Source organism: Lingula anatina, chromosome 3 (genome assembly GCF_051362555.1).
Source record: "Lingula anatina isolate TDL-2025a chromosome 3, LinAna3.0, whole genome shotgun sequence".
NCBI lineage: Eukaryota > Metazoa > Brachiopoda > Lingulata > Lingulida > Lingulidae > Lingula > Lingula anatina.
In genome coordinates this window covers 7556172-7575141 of record NC_141769.1, presented here as the reverse complement: position 1 = coordinate 7575141, position 18970 = coordinate 7556172, and the positions used below count along the sequence as shown (strand labels likewise).

The 18970-nt window shown below is 37.1% G+C and overlaps 1 protein-coding gene across 2 annotated transcripts in view; it reads right to left on the bottom strand.

The window, feature by feature from the left end:
- LOC106170333 (NEDD4-binding protein 2) overlaps nt 1-18970 on the bottom strand; it is a 24551-nt gene extending 5581 nt beyond the window's left edge. The window contains exons 1-7 of one of the 2 annotated variants that reach the window (XM_013550174.2): nt 18468-18970; nt 7659-9459; nt 5511-5626; nt 4808-4896; nt 3316-3392; nt 2632-2745; nt 3-2077 (exon numbers count right to left, since the gene is read on the bottom strand). In XM_013550174.2, coding sequence (XP_013405628.2) covers nt 3-2077; nt 2632-2745; nt 3316-3392; nt 4808-4896; nt 5511-5626; nt 7659-9459; nt 18468-18591 — 4396 coding nt within the window. In that variant the 5' untranslated portion in view covers nt 18592-18970. Of the gene's footprint in view, nt 1-2; nt 2078-2631; nt 2746-3315; nt 3393-4807; nt 4897-5510; nt 5627-7658; nt 9460-9673; nt 9841-18467 lie in introns of those variants that run through there. The other variant, XM_013550175.2, reaches the window with a different exon arrangement.

Below are 18970 nucleotides of genomic sequence, written 5' to 3'. Positions count from 1 at the left end.
ACCTGCAATTTTCTCCCCTACTACTCCAAACATTTCTTCCAGTTTCCTAGCAAAAGATTTTGGCAGTTTCAGGATCAGTCCACTGTCTTCCTCATCTACCAAACTTTCTTCACTCTCACTATCACTATTGTCACTGTTGTCACAAACAGATGTCTCTCTGATAAAATCTTCTTCATAATTTGAACCAAGAGGAGGAAATCCTTCGCCAAGCCTGTCTTGTGATAGTGAAAGAGCCCCTCTGCTTGAAAAACTACCTCCTATAACCTTGGTGTTGGTTTCTCTTTTTGTTTGTAGAGCAACCCCCTCTGCTGGGGAGTCATCACAAGCAGAGGCTTGACTCAAAGCAGCTCTCTTGTCTAAATATCCACTGCACATTTCAGCAAGTGAGAGTGGTTTAGGTAACCCTGGGGGAGTTGGAACAGGGTTGACCTTGGGGGTTAGAGTTATGGACTCCCTGTTTGAGTCCAGTAAAATATTAACCGCCCAGCCTAAATTCTGTTCACATTTCTCCAACAAATCTCTCAAATCTTCCACTGGAACAGTAGGAAATAAGACCTGAAGCTTTGCCAGATTTGATTTCTCATCTCTCTCAGCCACTGGCACCTCTTCGTCTTCCGTCATGCTGCTTTTATCCAGCATAAGTCGTAACTGCCTGCTAAGTGTGCTCTCTCTGGAGTCCATACTACCAGAGTCACTGTCTGACACAGCTATCACTCTGGCAGTTCCACGTATAATGTGGACACCGTCCATTTCTTGACCAATGGCCAAGTTTGAATTAACCCTCTGCAGAAGGGCCTTGTCCTGGGCAGTGGTCTGAGAGCCTGCACTCAACATATCTAGTTGTTTTGTGTCTCCAGGCTGTAGTGCGTCTGGGGACAGCTGAAGTTTCTGTAAACCAGGTAACTGTGTATCAGTGGGGATCTGGGAAGTATCGAAGCTGGGAAGGACCCAGTGCCCCTGAAGAAGTTGTTGCTTGGTGTTCGAGTCAAGCTTGGGTGCATTCAATCTGGCAGCAAGCCTCTTCTTGCTGGGCATCCGTTTGGGTTTCTGGGACCTTGGACTGGACGGTGTGGAGCCGACTGAACTGCCCTCTGACTGGACACCATTGGTCACTCTGGTCTGAATCTCCAACTCTTTGTCACTTGATGGTACCACAGTATTCTGGGACTGGGAATTACTACTCACATCAACTTCTGAACTTTTTTGTTGCAGCTGTCTCATGTTCTTCTGTTCTTCCAGTTTTTCTCTCCTAGTCTTTGGCATGTGCCAGTTTACTGTGCTGTGGTCCTGGCTGGTACCAGGGCCTGTAGATAGCGGGTCAGGTGCTGGAGCTTCACAGGGGGACTGTTCTTTTGATGTTGGTGTTGACCAGTAGGCAGCTTCTATAGCTGAGTTAGTAGTAGTATATGTAGTAGTTGTTATACAAGTGCCAGCACTATCTGATTGTGTGGAAGTATTCGTCTCCAGTGTAGCACTGGAAGGATCCAGTCGTTTGTCTAAATTCACTTTTTCATCTGTTACAGCAGATTCAGCCTCCAAAAACCTTTCAAACTCCTTATCTAAGTCAACAGAACTATCTCTATCGTCTAACACTTGCACGCTGAGATCTGTTTTATCTGATTCATGAGTTTTGATTTGTAATGTATTGTATGGGTCATTTGAAACTGCCTGTTGGACCATCAAATCTGGGTCATTTGGAGTTGCCTGTAGTTCCCCTAAAACAAGCTTGTTTGGGTCTTCTTTTCTTGGAGCTTCTAGGGTTAAACTTTCATGAGATGAAAGTGAACTGACATGGTCAGCCTCATTCAGTTCAGCATTAATAACAGACTCCAGATCTGTGTCAGTTTCAATACTACATATATCCCCATGCATTTTAAGATCATTATTGCCTGACTCTGTTGGGGGAACATTGTCCTTGTTTATTCCCTGAGCTGCTGCTGCTGTCTTATCAGACCGGTTGGTAGTTTTTACTGTATCAGTCGAGTTGCCCTTAGAACCTGTGGCTGCTGCACGGGTTCGACCTTGCCTCTGACCATGACCTTTGCCTGGCTTTGCTTTAGGAGACTGCTGTTGCTTCCTGCAAAGGCAAATATGCAATTAACTTCTAACTTTTGACATTTTATATTAAAATTTCAACTAATATCCAGGTCATATGACAGATACATTCTTCCACTGTTTTTATGTTAAGAAAATTAAGGTTGAATAATTAGTACAGATGTGTAATACAGTTTTTAGTTTTCACAAATGCAGAATTAAGATTACAGTGTGGTCTTAGAATTATATATATATTATCAACATTGCAGCTTAAATGATTGAAGTATTTCATGTGCACATATAATCATGTAATGTAAAGGATTCTCAATAACAATTTGCAGAGAATAAAATCATATCAATGGAATGGAAATTACAGTTGCTCCATTTGGTGTAAAACTATTAAGCTAAGCCTTTTGCTAAAAGCACACCATTATCTACAAATAAGACAAAATTATAACTGAAAACAACCTTTTGAGCTTTTAAAAAGACATATGCACAGAAAATTGACATTTGGTGTATTTCAATACTTAAACATTTCTTTCTTTCCCTAGTATCTTTTATGACAAAGTCCTCTGGCCACTGTTCCATACAACTCACCCTGTTATCTTGGCTGGCATCTTTGACCCCAAAATAGACTCCACTGTTACGTTCTTTTCATATCTCTGTAACATACTCTGAATTCTTTCCTTGGGGACACCATGAGTGTTTCTTCTGTAAGTCAGAGATATAGAAGATGATGCAGTAGAACACAAATAAATGCATAGTACTACTGCATTACACAGGGGAAATTGAAAGGTTCCAAATAAAGAAAACCACAAATTAGAAATTAAAGGCAACTCTGTTTCTTTGTCAATTTTTATCATTTGCAGACACACCAAATATACCTTTTGACACAGTACAAAACCAGCTAATATTCTGAATTAGCACTTTGAGTTTTAATAACATTCAAATTTAAATTTTAGTAGAAAATAATTCATAAATGCTGTTCTAACCAATTGAGTCCATACTGTATACAAAGTTTAAAGAACAGCAGAACTTGTGGAGATACAAACAATTTGACATACATTATAACATACAGCGTGCATATATCTCTACGAAAAAAACAATTCACGATGCCATAACTCACAGTAATGACTAACTAAATTCAAATACTTCAACTATCCAACTCCTTATTCATAACTTTTATCATTTACTGCTACTGTTAATAAAACACTGGTTTGACAAGTCAATATGTGTGTGTGTGTGTGTGTGTGTGTGTGTGTGTGTGTGAGGTGTACTTACTTTGCTAATTCTTTCACATTAAACTTCCATGGCGTGTTGGGTTCCAAGATCTCCACATGATACCCATATTTCTGTGCCTGCAATATAAATATTTCAGCAGTTTAGTCTGTGCCATTAAAAATACATGTTGAATTTATGGTTGGAAATCCAGAAACAGCATTTATTATAACAAAATTTCTCTAATTACAAGTTCCTCTGAAATTCAGAAAACCATATTAAGCTTGCAATGCTGAGTCTGTTTCAGACTGGAGACACTAAATGTAGAAAATCCTCATATTACTTAACATGAAGAATATAAATATTGGTGATTGAAGGTGTGTAAAATTATGGTCCAATTTAGACCAATGAAAATATGGTTTTGAAAAAAGTTTAAATATCTTGTTTACCCCCAAATGCTATTCATCAACTTAATTGAAAAAATATTTTCACAAGTTATGTTGATTCTCTTGTTTGTATGTTTATTTGTGGATTTGTCTACTTCTTTGCATGCTACAGACCATATTTTATTTATTGATCATCCTAATTTTAGGTAGGATGATTTGACATGGGCTATGGAGGAAAGTACTTGTTAACTGGTTTTATCTGGGTCTGTATCCAGATTTTGCACCATTTTATATTTTTCATTAACATTCTGAGACAAGACCATTTTTTTTACATAACTGCTCATAACTTAAAAAAATAGCTGGAATTTTATGAAAACTTAAGAGTATATAAAGGGGAATACATTCTGGGGTTTTTGTTGAGATCAGGGTCAAAGAACTCTTGAGTATCTTTGCATGACAATTTTAGACACAGTCACTTGAAATTTTGTGTAGCATGTCAGTTCACAATTACTTGACGTAAGTTGTATATTAGAAGATTTTCAAGATCAAAAATGACTCTTGGGACTTTTTTAATGGATGCACACTACCTTTAAATAAAAGTGCCTGTTGGCGATATTTCCTTCAGACATGTCAGTAAAGCAAGGTAGTCTAAAATGTAATGAACATGTATCATGGATCCATATAGCTCTTACTTATTAAATGTGAAAAGAGTAGGAAAATTACTTTTCTTGGGGAAAATAAGATTTGGTGCAAAAAAAGAAACTTCAGATCAATGACTCTTGGAGCCAATTTCTTTCTCAACGGAAATCAATTTTTTCAACTTGCTTAACACCTGGCAAAAACCCTGAGGGCACTGTAGGCTCAAGCTGTTGAAATCTAGAGATTTTACACACAATCTGAAGTATGTATTAGAACCACACAGAGAATTGCTGAACCCAAAACATGATTTGCTTGGTTATGGGACAGAATCCAGCTAGACTGTTCAAACCTGTAATATTTCATTCTATTTATATGTATGTATATTTTTCATTATAAATGATCAATGCACTACTGGACTCATGACCCCCCCCCCCCCCTTTTCATGGTCAAACATTTATTAATAACACCATTTTACAGATTTTAAATGAACCATTTTCTTATGCAAACATTTTCACTTTCCATGTACTCACCAATTCCACATAAGCCTTCATCTCCCATCTCATTGAATTAGTATTGTCAATTACCACTGGGTTGAGTCCCTTTTCCATTGCTTCTTTTGCTACAAAGCCAATGGAAAAAAATCCAAATACATTTTTTGTAATATCAAGTACGTACTAGTAATGAATTACATCAAATGGTGTATTTGAAAAGTAGTGAAATACTACGCAGTAAAATACAATACAATACATTCTCATTAACGAGAAATTCTATTTGCAAAATTGACAAAAATTTTGACACCAATATGCATTATAATAAAGAATATTTTGCTATGGGCTAAGTTACTTGTGTGACAACACTTTTAGGTATGGTAATTACTTGTTTCAATGGGGGGAAAATTTGGAATTTTTCAGATACTGAATTTATAAACTTTAGTCAAAATTTCTTAAAATCAGAACATTCCTATTGAGTGGTAGCAACAAAGTTTAAAAGCAGGCTACTCTTTTGTTCTATACTATGCAAAATTACACCTTAAAGTTTGATAATTTTTGCCCATTGCAATGATCAAGTAAATATGGAACATTTCACAAAGAGTGCTAACTTAATGTACTGGAACAGACTGCATTGCTTTAGTATACTGATCAGTGTATAGACTGCATTGCTTTAGTATACTGATCAGTGTATAGACTGCATTGCTTTAGTAAACTGATCAGTGTGAAAAAGGTCTTAACTAACCCAGCAGTTTGTTTTTGATATGGGCTTCTCCGAGCTCTTCAATCTTGAAATCATACACCCCATTTTTAAGGAAGTAGTCGTCTGAAGACAAAATTTTTCCTTCAAAGCAAATCTCTCTGAAATATGAAGGTGAAACATTTTAATTAAAGCACTGTTAAAAACAATTGAAACTTACCATGTAATTTTTGTATATCATCATTTGTAATAATACGTTTGAGCTCAGTGCATGTTTGTGTGTTTGTTTGTGCTACTTGCTTAAGGTAAGCTTTAAAAAGAATTCACTTCTCCAAGGTTATAACAGGGGTCTGTGTCACAAGATAATTATTACTCCAAAATACATCTAATCTTTTAGACAGAAGTTTAAGTCTACTTTCAAAGAAGATCAATTAGAAGTGTTCCAATCAAATGAAACACTTGCCTGATTCCTTTAAAAAAACATGTGGGGAATGTTTTACACCAGCAATTAATAATTATATATATAATCCTTTTAAGTTGATTACCATGAATTTATCATGAAATGAGGTAGTAGTAAACCAAAATTTAGACCAGTTCTGACCTAGAGGTATTTTGTGAAACTGTTCTCCAGACAGGTATCTTAGGGTCTGATGAACAATGGGGTTTCAGTCTCTCTGCACAGGGAGGGGAGGATAACAAGGACATCATGATACACCCCCAACCCCCTCTGTTGTCAGTCACAAAGGTAAGTCACTCAAAGGTTTACAGATTTGTCCTGCATCACTACTCAAAATTTAATGCCTACTAGTACGAGTATGCTGTATTGGCAATTTAATGCATACATGCAGTATCATAATATGCCCTAATAAATAGCTGCTGTATCAGCTTTTACTGAAGAATCCATAATATCAAAGACACACTAGCACTTAATATATATATGTATATATATCAGATTGTTGAATCAGATTGTTGTGGTTATCAGAATATTAAGTGCCTTTAAACTGTGTGTCAGATATATTGCATCAGCCTGTACTGACACTTGGCTAACAACAGGTGTCTTTATTTCCTATTTCCTTATCTACTTAACAACACAATGTAGGTCATTATCATTTTAACTGGCAAAATTTTGTTTTTAAAACAAGCCATGAATATAAAAACATTCACTGTTGAAATAAAGCTTTATTTCAATTTACTGGTACTATTTTAACAGTTTTGTAACTGAAAATACTTGTTATAAATTTCTCAAACCATAATTGGCCATTTTCATAAATATAATTTGGTTTTTTATCATGAATGTCTCCCTTATGTAAAAAAGGAAAGAGAAACAAAAAGAAATAGCTATACTTCCTTCTTTCACATGACAAAGGAAAAAGAATCAACCAGAATTTCTCCTGGTTAAAAGTAATATTAGTTTGTTAAATCAGTTGTATTGTCGGAAGAAAAATTTAAAACACTGTTATCAGTATAAAATACAATGTTATTTTAATATAAATAAGAAATAAGGTCCCATATTTGTATAAGCCCAAAGTTCAAATGCATCCATGTAGATATTGTTGTTGACCTTTAAACTGTCATGATGTACATAATTTATATCAATGATTTATCTATATGACATATGATATTACTATGAGTCTATAATTGTGAAGATTTGTGGCATGATAATACTTCTTGTCAGGTGATGTAAACATTAAGGAGTTTAAGAAGCCAGTGTGCTGTCTGGGTTGGTATTGAATATATTATAAAATATAAATAAATAAAATGAAATAAGTAAATAAATAGATAAATAAAATTGTTGGCTAGTAAGTGCCAAAAAATTTTCTGCTTTATAAAATTCCTATCAAACTTGAAAAACAAACTTGGGTACAACCATTTAGATTTCTGACAGGTGCACAAATTCTGTAACACTAACTAGGTTGAGCAAACCTCATATTTCCATATCTGAACATTATCTGACCAGTCAAAACCATCTCGCAACTGATGATTGCCAATTAAAGAAAGGCATAACCTTGGCTTCAAATGCTTACTAGTAAACAAACCTATCTAGCATTTTTTCAGGGCAATTTCAGTGGCAAGATCCAGAAGCCAGCCCTCCCAGTCCCATATCTCCCCACCACCAAACTAAAGGGCTTGCTTGCCTGAACAACACTTTTACAAACTCTGCTTACGAACTTGAAAATCCCCAGTGTTACCTACCTTGCCAATGTCGACTTTCCACTCCCAGATAGACCTCTCAATATAATCAGCACTTTTTTGCCTTGCTTCAGATGCTCTGCAATTGTATTCCTAATCGCAGCATAACCTGGGCGTTGCCTGGAAGGTGAGCGATCATTTTCATGGAATTTCTTTCTATTTACTTGTACAGGTGCTGCAGGCCTACTTGCCACTGCAGCAAAGTTTGTGACTTTCGAGTCCATATTTTGTCCTTGACCCTGACCTTTGAAAAAACCTCGACCTCTGACCCCTTTTGGAGTGACCCAATTTCTTGAAGGTTGAGAGGTTGGTGGAAAAGTACCTTCTCCACTTTTTATTTGGAATTTTGGTACAGTAAAACCTGCGTGAAAAGCAACGTTTTCAGAATTGCCAAATCCTGGAAAATTTTGTGCCTGGAAAATTGGTTTTGTCCATTGACCAGATGGCACAAATTCCTTTGCAAATGGGGAAAACACGCTATTATTTCCTATTTGTTCCCTTTGACCACAATCCTGTTTTCCTAGCAGCTGATTTGAATGAGCTGGCAGTACTTTGCCCTGTTCCCTGTGATCAGACAATATTTGCTGTCCCTCAACCTGGTCCCTGTGACTGAGCACTTGTTTGGAGAGAGATGACAAAGTCTGTATCCTTCCAACAGCTGGAGGATCATGAAAAACATCCCGTTCTGTTGGCACACTTTCAGGAACTGCTACTTGTCCTGACTCTGACCTTTCCTCACATTTATTAGCAGCTCCCTCCTGCTCATTATGAATTCCTGGTCTGCTTTCATCATTGTCTTTGTGGCATCCACCCATTGTGCTCAATGCATGTACATCACATGATGGCAGATCTGAACCCCCTTTAACTGTCACATCCCCTTCATGATGGCCTCTTATTAAATTCTGCTGTTCCAAATTAAAAGAGCACTGATCCTCATGACTAGGTGCCATTAACACTGCAGCATTGCCACTGGAGTTTGTAATTTCGTGGAGACGACTCAAACTGTCATTGTTTCCATCGTTGGCATGATATCCATTCACATGACTGCCTTTAGAAGTACAGTGCAAATCGAGTGACTCTAAAGTTTGGGGATAATTAGACAAGTAATGATCAATGTAATTAGTTTTTATTCGTGATAAAGCAGGTTCTTGAAAATTCAAATAAGAATCATCTTTTGAATTTTGTCTTTTGAAAGAAGGCACATGAGCAGAACAATTGCTTCTTTGAACACCACCATTACCTGGCATGTTATTTGAATAAAAATCCAATTTGGCCTTCTCCCAATTAAACGAGCCACTCATTGCATTATCCTTAATTCTTTTAAACTCAAGGTCTTGGACCTCAGTTTTTTTCCTAGTTCCTGCAACACATTCTAGATTTTTTGACAAGCCTGGTTGTGCTCCACATGGTAAATGTTTTTTCTCACTTTCAATACAGTCCATTTCTAAATCAGATTCTATTTGCTGTCCCCTCTTAATCCCCACAGGCGATGTGTCAAAAGCCAACACCTCTCCCTCTGGGCTTAAAAAAGAATCCAACTCGTCTAAATTGCCATGTGATCTCTCCTCTGAGGGTACCACAGAGGTTGACCAGCTGTCATCTTGGTAAAAATCCCCGGAAGTTATTTGTTTACAGTGGTTCTGAAGGCTTTGCTCTTCGAAATTTTCCAATTGCTGTGATTTTTGACTTTCTTCTGAGTTTTGTAAGGACTGTGCTATCATCCTAAATGGAGAGGCTGCTGCTATTTTTGGTGGGGTGGAGGTTGTGCTGGACAAATTGAAGAGAGCCTCTACAGCTTGCTCAACTGGAACAAACAAAATCATATGGTTATGACATGGCACAGTAAATATGCAATAACCCATTAATCATAACTGAGTTTTGTTTGGGTTCCTGGGAGCACAATTATTAAATTTTGTCACTACCTTTGTTATACATGTCACTCAAACTCATATTCAACACAAAAATAAAATTACTTCACCTCTGTCAAATCAAATAAAGTACATAAAGATGTTACTTACACAACCTCCATGGCAAATCACGCAGACACAGATGAATACTAGATCATTTGAACCCGACTGATACACTAAGGCCATTCAATGGGAGATACATACTTAATAACATCTGTTCCGCATTATTCTTGTTCTATTGATAAGCCTAGATCTAACCTATATATATATATATATATATAAAGGCCAATTCAGACATAACTAGGAAGTCAGACTGATTCTATACTGTATTAAGGTCTATACTGTATTAAGATACATGTATCAGTCAGACATATCAATTAATTAGGGCCTGGAGGCAAGGGGGCGGGGGGGGGGGGGGCGGGAAGGGTTATAATACACTGTCATTTTGGTTTGAAAAATGTGTCTTTTGTGTCAAAATTTCCTGTGCCATTATAGTTAAAAAGTCCACTTTTTCACACACACACACACACCCACACACACACACACACACACAAAAAAAAAAAAATGAAATTGCTGGCTACAGGCATGAATGACATACTAGTAATTAAGCAGTCTTTGGCACAGTGGTATATCTTTTTAGACTGTCCTCTTCTCAGACCCATTTCAGACTGACTTAATGATGGTGCGATAGCTGGTAACCCATGAACTGCTTTGGTTTTCTAGTGATGCAATGTAGACTGACAGGAATAGATGCATCTGTCTGTTTACTAGTCCTAGTAAATGCTCCTTGGATTATAAAGTCTTATCTACAGTGGCCTAACACTGCACCAGTTCTCACTAAGAAAACTTCCCACCAGGAGAAGTCAATTGGGTTACGACTATGTATTACAGTGGTTATACAATCAACTTTTGACAATCCAAACCCCTCAACACTCCTGATCTTGTTGGGACTCTCCTGATTTAGGGACATATCTCTTCGATTCAGACAAAATCTCCATATCTATCAGACTTTTCTCTCTTTCCTTTCCTTAGCATGTGCAGTGACTTCATTCACGAAAATGTGCTGTCACACAATTGCTTTCTTAGATTCACTTACAGAGGGTAGTGACTGCTATAAACAATTGATTAAATAATAATAATAATAAAAGCCAAAGACAAAACCACATCAGGTCTTTGTGTGAGTAACATCCTGAACACTATGTATGTTAATGTTGTCATGGGACAAAGCCTGTTCCTTAAGGAATCAAGATACTGATCATTTAAACACTGGACACTGTGTGTAATAATTGCTTTTACAAGCAGACTTCCTCAGTTAATGTTTCAGGATACTGTTAGGGTGAATGATCATCCAGATACTGAAAATGAGGTTTTTCCTCTCTGTTATTATTCAATAATGCATCTACATTTGTGCTGACAAAATATAATTAAAATCCATCAAAAAAAGATAGATAGATAGATAGATCACCAGTAATATAAAATTGGCATAGGTGAAGACAAGTGTATGGTCTTCAATCCTGTGCCAACATTTTGGTGTAAATGTTTTCGTCATAGAGTTATGAGCCCCTGATATAAGGTGAAAATTTTTTAAGCTTACTTAGCTCTACTAGGTACACAGATGATGCAGTAAATTTGCAATATTTAAAAGATTTGGCTGATTTCTAAAATGTGCAATACACACGAGAGAGTAGTATTTCTCACCAATAATTCAAAAAGCACTATACCAAGCAGAAATAGCATTGGAAAGTAATAAACATCCACTTATTGATTTTTTGTGGTTTACTTCAGTACATGCAAACCCTTGGAACACATTACAGTGTAGCAGTAGTGGCACATGATAGCTGCCTGATAATCAGCATGCAATTTATATCTAGGGCATATGAACCTAATGACATAAATAACTCGCATTTAGCCGACCATATTAAGCCTACCAAGGATAGCATATAAAAATTACTTCCAAATATCGAAAGATAATTTGCTTTGGTTAAATAAAATGAGAAAATTAGAGTATTCATCCTGTATGAAATAGAGGCACTGAGAGATGGGGGTGGTCCCCACACATGTACCACCAGCCGTATATTTATAAGGATGATAATGGGACAATGCTACAATAAAAAGCGGTTCAGTTGTTAACTCCGTGTTTCCAGTCAAATTTTGTCCACTCAAGTTGGACCTTCGTCAAGGACTTAGCACAGTTGATAAATTGATCAATAAGATTGGTGGTTGAAAGCACATTCATTGCACAGTGACCTATTAGCACCTTTCCTGATTTAGGGGTCAGCGAAATTGGCCCTAAGTCGCAATGGTGAAGTATCCTATAAAAAATTCATGGATCATATATCACGACCAAAATCTAACAAATGTAAAGTCAGCCCATTTATCACCTATCCTGAAAGTCAATCAAAATCATTCATAAGTTTTTGAGTTAGGCTGGTGACAAAGAGGCAAAGAGACTATGAGATGAAAACATAGCCTCCTAGGCAAAGGTACTAGTAAATATTTATAGTACATGTATTATATACATTTGCCAATTGTGCAACTCCTTCACGACATCCATACCCTCTGAGCTTATAGATCTGCAAAGTGCAATGCATCCCTCACCTACCACTCTCTGATGGCTAAAATATAGATAATTTACAGGGCAGTCATATAATGGATGCAGAATCTATGAAAATTCAGCAATTCTCTCTCTCTCTCCCCCTCCCCCCCCCCAAAAAAAAAAAAAATAATAATAATAATAATAATAAATAGATAATCCTAAAAGAGGCAGGCTCAAACAGATGGCCACGTGTGTACATATAGACTACATACATATATTATCATTATAAATAAATTGATCCAAGCAGTTATTGAAAATTGCCAGCAAGATATTTTTACAGCAAAGCCACCATAACTGTATCATATGGCCATGAAATATGGATGCACAGTCAAGGCCAATGCAAGTTTTGACATCTCCATTTAGCATACAATTTTAACTGTAACGCCATGTAAATATCCACTTGCTAATACTGAAATATTATATACGGTTACCTGATGTTGACAGATTTTTGACCAAGAAAATTTGACATAAGAAAAAGACAAAATAATGATCTGTGCATGAACATCACACAAATTGCTGTATTGCCAATACGTTGACTTTTCCTTTCTGACTGGGCAACTAATTCACTTATTTGAATAGCAGAGACACTTCAGCTGTCGACAAAGGTGTAATGGAGAAGATCAAATTAAACTTTTGGAGAAAAAATATATCTCAGGATTAAACAGGTGAGCAAAGGTATATGTAATGGTCAAACCAAACTCACCAGCTGACATAAACTAGTAAGGATTACAACATTGATAAGTGCACTATTCATCACTGTAAGATCCCATTCCCATAAACATTTAGATCGATCTATCCCCCTGGGGAGTCTCACTAGATTGGTGTCAGCTTAACTGGCTTAAATGTCTGTCCTGTCTACTAAAAGGTGTAATTAACTGCCGTGCGCGCTTGGTTGACAGCAATTTAACGTGAACCCTCAGGGAGTTAGGTCGATCCAGATGGATCGATCTCTGGGAATGCACTCTTAGTGATAATAGTTAGCTACTGATCTGCAAAATTATCTGAAACTTGGTGAAGTTGATGAAATCACAAGAGCCTACAATAGAGTAGAATGTAGTATTTTTATAGTGACTGGGCCTTGAACCTATTTGTCACTAAAAGACATCATGTTTATTAGGACAACAATCCATTCCACATTGCAGTCAGTCAGTGACAACATTGCAGTCAGTCAGTGACAACATTCACTGTGATATGGCTTCTGATTAGGTTGTCCAAAAGTTAACAGTGAGAAGAAATCTACCTTGTGCCCAATAACCTTATTATTATTTTATTTCCAATGATTAATGAACCTTTTTCCTTGACAACAATTATTATTGAATAAAAATAAATTATAGTAGTAATAACAGATCAACTGTCAATTAGCTACTATAATTATAAGACAGATTGTACCTGCTTACTGATGGGTCCGTATCCACCTATAAAATGTTTACTACACATGTGAGTGGCCTTTGAAACCTTTTCTATATTTAACTTCTTGCTAAAAGTTTTCCACATCAAACCACCTGTTTTGCATTTCTGTAGATATGCTTTTTGCATAGGAAATCACACACACACACACACAAAAAAAAAAAAAAAAAAACGCCATATCTGATATGCACCCTGTCAGCATGCCGAGAGTCACTTTTGAATGTGCCATAAACAATGCTTATTTCTCACTGAGGTACCTACCAAATTTGTGAATGACATGAAAAATAATTACAGTTATGGAAAAATATTTGGAGGTATATATGTCACTTTTGCCACTCTTCCAGGTAAATGTATATACTGTGTCTACATATTAAATAAATTAACACATAAAAATTCTAAACTGTATTCTAATTCCCAAATATACGGTTGGGAAATCATTATATTATGAGCAATAAAAAGCTGCACACTAGAAAGGGCAATTATATCTAGGCATAATAAATCACAGCATAGAAGTCAAAGTGCAAATCAATTGGCTGTCAAAATGGTTGATGATAAGGCAAAACATTTCAGTCGGGACCCTAAAATAATGAAAGAAGCAAACTTAATCATCCTTTAGTTTAAAATTAGTACCTCTTAGTATCTGAATAACTGATGTTCTCTGGAGGTCTCAGATGAATTTGCAATAACTTAAAGATGACTGTCACTTTGATTTAACCATTAAACCTGCTCTTTTCAGGTGAGTGAGGTCACTCCAACAAAAATATCTTAACCAGATAACTTGAAAAGAGGAATGAGCAGGGACCACAAAATTGAGAAATGAAGTGTCTTATTGAACTCTTCAATAACTTTCAATGTCACAGTTTTTTTTATGTCACATGGCTAAAGATTTTGTCACCTTGTATCTTAAAAAAAAAAAAGCCTAGAGAGATATGCCCACATATGTTGCATCCTTTGCAGGTGATTAAACTTCTGTCCCTTGTACAAATAATAAACACAAATATCAAGTCCAAAGGTATTATAGACACAGCACACCCCATATGAAATCACCTGATTACCAGGCCAGCATCCTAAGTCAACAGTCTTTAATAAAATGCAGTATATGGAATCCAGAAAGCATTATGCCCCACAGTATTCATTAGAAAGCAAAGTAATCAAATGTGCCGAAACAATTAATACCCCGTTCACACTACGCTCAGTTATCCGGATAAGTTGCGAATTAGGTCACAATTCGAATAAATGCAGTAGTGTGAACGCAAGAGGATTTTGAAAATGCGCATTTTCAAAATCCTGCAAGCGAGGTGGATTTCTAAGTGCGATCCGGATAACTTACCGGAATCGACACCTGTACAGATCTTACTGCGCATGTGTGCAGATAAGTGCGGGTATCTATGAACGCTGGTTTATTACTTTAGCGATTGCACCAAACGTATTTGGCGGTCACCACTCACTACAACATGAGGAAACAAACTTATTTTGCCACCTTATACTTCTCAAGAATGCTGGAATGTCTTTTGAGTTGCATTTGTCGTCACAAATTTTTGTTGATATTTTAAGATTTCCTGTGCGGCGCATGCCCGAGTGTTCAAAACAGGAAGTTTAACCTGAAATTTTCAACGTGGGATTCGGATTCGCTTAGCAAGTGTGAACGCAATACCGAATTGGATTCCTTACGAAAAATCCGAATTATAGAAATGCGCATTTTGGCAACTGTAGTGTGAACGGGGTATAAGATACAGCTCTCACAATATTTGATGAACAAACTGAATAAACTGAACAAACTGAATATATTAATCAAGAGCTTTTTAAAGTTTCTACGATTTTAAAGTACTTATTATTTATTAATAATTTGCAAGTCATTGACTTTGCTCTGTGAGCAATTATATTTTAATATAAGGCCACACTTTTTAATTTTTATGGATGACTTCCTGCGTCCTGCGCGCGCACCGCTCTCCAAAAAAAAAAAAAAAAAAAAATCACCCCCAACGAAGTCGGTTGTCGCAAACGCCGTTATTGAATTTGCCAGAAAATGAGTTTTCTGCACATGCATATTATTGCCATGTGGAAATGTGGCGGCTTTGCTGTTGTAGCGATTTGGGGTGAGTGCAGAAAAATCACCGACCAGACCAGGAATCGAACCCGGGACCTCTCGCTAACAGGGCGACTGCTCTACCGCCTGAGCTATCCGGCCGGTTCTACCTGCCCTTGGCACTACACTCCTCCCCCCCAAATGCCGAAAGCTGTGAGCCCTATCTCGCAACACCGCTGCCACCACTGTAGCGATTTGGGGTGAGTGCAGAAAAATCACCGACCAGACCAGGAATCGAACCCGGGACCTCTCGCTAACAGGGCGAGTGCTCTACCGCCTGAGCTATCCAGCCGGTTCTACCTGCCCCTGGCACTACACTGTCAAAGTCATCTCTAGGATTGCTGTCAAATTACACGACAATTAAAGTCATAAAGGGGACGGGGGCCGTCGTTTTGGATTGGTATGCCATTGATATTGGGCATGGATATATCACCTTTCTACAATTATACAAAAGGCTGGCGATTGTTGCCTGGAAATTTTCAGTGACATTCTGTCCAAAGCAGCACGTACCAGTTTTTTTTTTTTTTTTTGTAGCGAAAACAAGGTCGACAAAGGCGTCAAGGTATTTGGTGTGCTGAAGGTCGGACAGGCTACCCGACAGTTTGGCTGCTTCGTGCGAGTCGAAGTAGACAAAACAGCTTTGACTGAAATGACCTTTAATGGATTTGGTAGTATTAAGCATATCTTTGCATGATTTTTAAACATTTCTGTGAAGTATTCACAATGCTTTAATATTTTGAGAGCATAGATAAAGACATATTGTTAGTTTGATACGCGTTTCTGTGATAAATTTGTGTTTCCAGCTGTGTACTGACAGCATTCCTTTACTAAGGCAGTATTTTTTTTTTGGGACGTTTTTTTTTTTTTTTTCTCGCCCTCTGGCACAGATTTCGGGTCCCCAGAGGATGTCATCCATAAAAATAAAAAAGTGTGGCCTAAGTACAATAAAAAACACTTTAGAAGTTAAAACACCCCTTTTTGTTGCTTTGTTTGCCACCCCAAAAAAATTTGACTGATCTGAAACTGATTTCTTGTCAAAACATAGTCTTCTGATGAATTTTTCAAGGCCAATGGAATTTTTAAATTTTTACCACTGATATATATTGTACCTGCCATATTGGTCCAAGATCTTTAAATGAACAGATGGCCTTCAAAAAATTTTGCCGACATATTCTAGGATGGGTATTGTCATCATTGGTTGTAACAAAATGTTTCATGCCAAGATAAACTTACACAATACAATAATCCAATGTTGGGATAGTTACCACTGATCTTCAACAGGGAAAATATTTTTTGTAGGCAAGGGGTTTCAAGACATTAAGAACTGCCATTTTGGCTACCCTCTACCAGGGCCACAGATTGACTTTTCACAGGGTATTCACAGGTATGCCTTTAGACAAATAGAAAGTCATTTTACTATCTCTGACCCTGTGCTGAAATCTCTAGGTTGATTACATGGTTGGCAAATGTTTGCATATCTGCTTAGGCACTGCCACTTATCTGACCCAAGCAAAGTCCCCTTGACAGCAATCAAGACTGTTAATTGCTCTGAATTTAATATTCTTTCTTTATTCATTGTATTGTATGCATCTACATGTGTAGATGAAAATGTACAATAGGAATGCACTTATAAATAAGTATGAATTATATCAAGTAGTGAAATGATACGACTATATGTAAGAAAAATACAAAACATAATTGGCAGAGCCCAAGTGGCTTTACCTACTCAACAGCCAGTACACTTGTTGGTAATGGGTGCAGCACAGTCCCTTTTTTTGAAAGGCTAACCATAAATATTTGGCAAGAGCAATCATCTGTTCATTCTTCTTACCAGTCATTAGTGTTATAAATTTATCCATTCTGGTAAGATGCTCAAAGTTACTATCTTGTTTTTTGTACACTGAATAAAGATCATATAGGAGATCTGTATAAAGAGGGCACGACACAAGGAAATGGATTTCATCTTCTATTTCCCCAGAATTACACTTTTTGCAAATTCTGTCTGCTTGAGGAATTTTTTCATGTCTACCTGTTTCAATACCTAGGTTGTGTGCACTTTAATCACTTGCTCTTTTGTGACAGATAAAAATAGTCCCTTCTGAATAGCTTGTTACTACAGATTGAAGTCAACTGAGGCATCTGCTGTAGTAGCTCCCTACAGAGCAATACTATGCCATCTGCATGTAGATTTAATTGCTTCCATCTGGCCAAAAATAACAGGGTGGCTTTTTCACATTTTCCCTGTAATATTTGCCAAACTGATAATAGAGGGTACATTTTGGCTATCTGAGAGTGAGCAACGAATGACCAATTGTCTTTTGAAGGTTATGAGTCACTACCAGTGCGTGTGAGTGACAGGGGTGGTCTGAAGATAAAAACTAATTCAAATTTTCTCAGTTTTTCCTGTACCTTAATTGTGCTCACCTAGCTGTACAGAGGTGAGAAGAACAGCAACTGGACATGCTTTGTAACTTAAACATATTTGTTTCGGGGGGGGGGGATTGAGGGATAGAGACACATCATTGCCTTGGAATTTATTTGGAGAACTGATGGTCCTGGCAGCTTGACCAAAGGGGGGGGGGGGGGAAGGAAGAGAAATATTATTATGCTGGAATTTGTTTGGAGAAATGATGGTCTAGGTACATGTAGCTTGACCATCAAAAATATGTTATATTTTAATAACAGGTGTTTTAACTTAAAGCGTCTGTTACTAAATTAGTAAATAATTATTATTAAGGGTATCTATAGTACTGAGCATATCAAATTAGAGTATTGGTACAACAATTAGTCAAAGCTACACAAATAATGAACCCTACCATTCCATTCATACTCCGAGAGGACCATGTGTATCACTTCAGGTTCAACACTCCCTTTAAACATATCCTGGAGGTTCTCGAACGTAGAATCACGGCTCTGTAACTGTTCTGCTTTCTGATTCATATTTTTCTATTTTTTTCTGGACCTGCAATAAATATCCTGTTACTGTACAGTAGCTATACTTGTCACATGCGGGTTACGAAAAGGCTCGATTTGTAGGACAGTCGGCCCTAGTAGTAATCAATGTTGCGTTATCAACAGATCATAGTAAGAATGGTGGCCCCTGGGGTTCAAGTAGTGGGGTAGATTCACACATGTAAATACATAAAAACAATACAAATGTTCTGTTCTCATTCGAAAAAATGGAAAATTACTTTTCCTCTAGTGTAACTGATAGAAGAAAATTGAAGTGTTAAGGAGCACTCTTATGATTTTTTAAAAGAGTTTAAATAGAAAGAAGCCGACACGCAATAAGACCACCCCTTCGACTGCCCCTTCATTG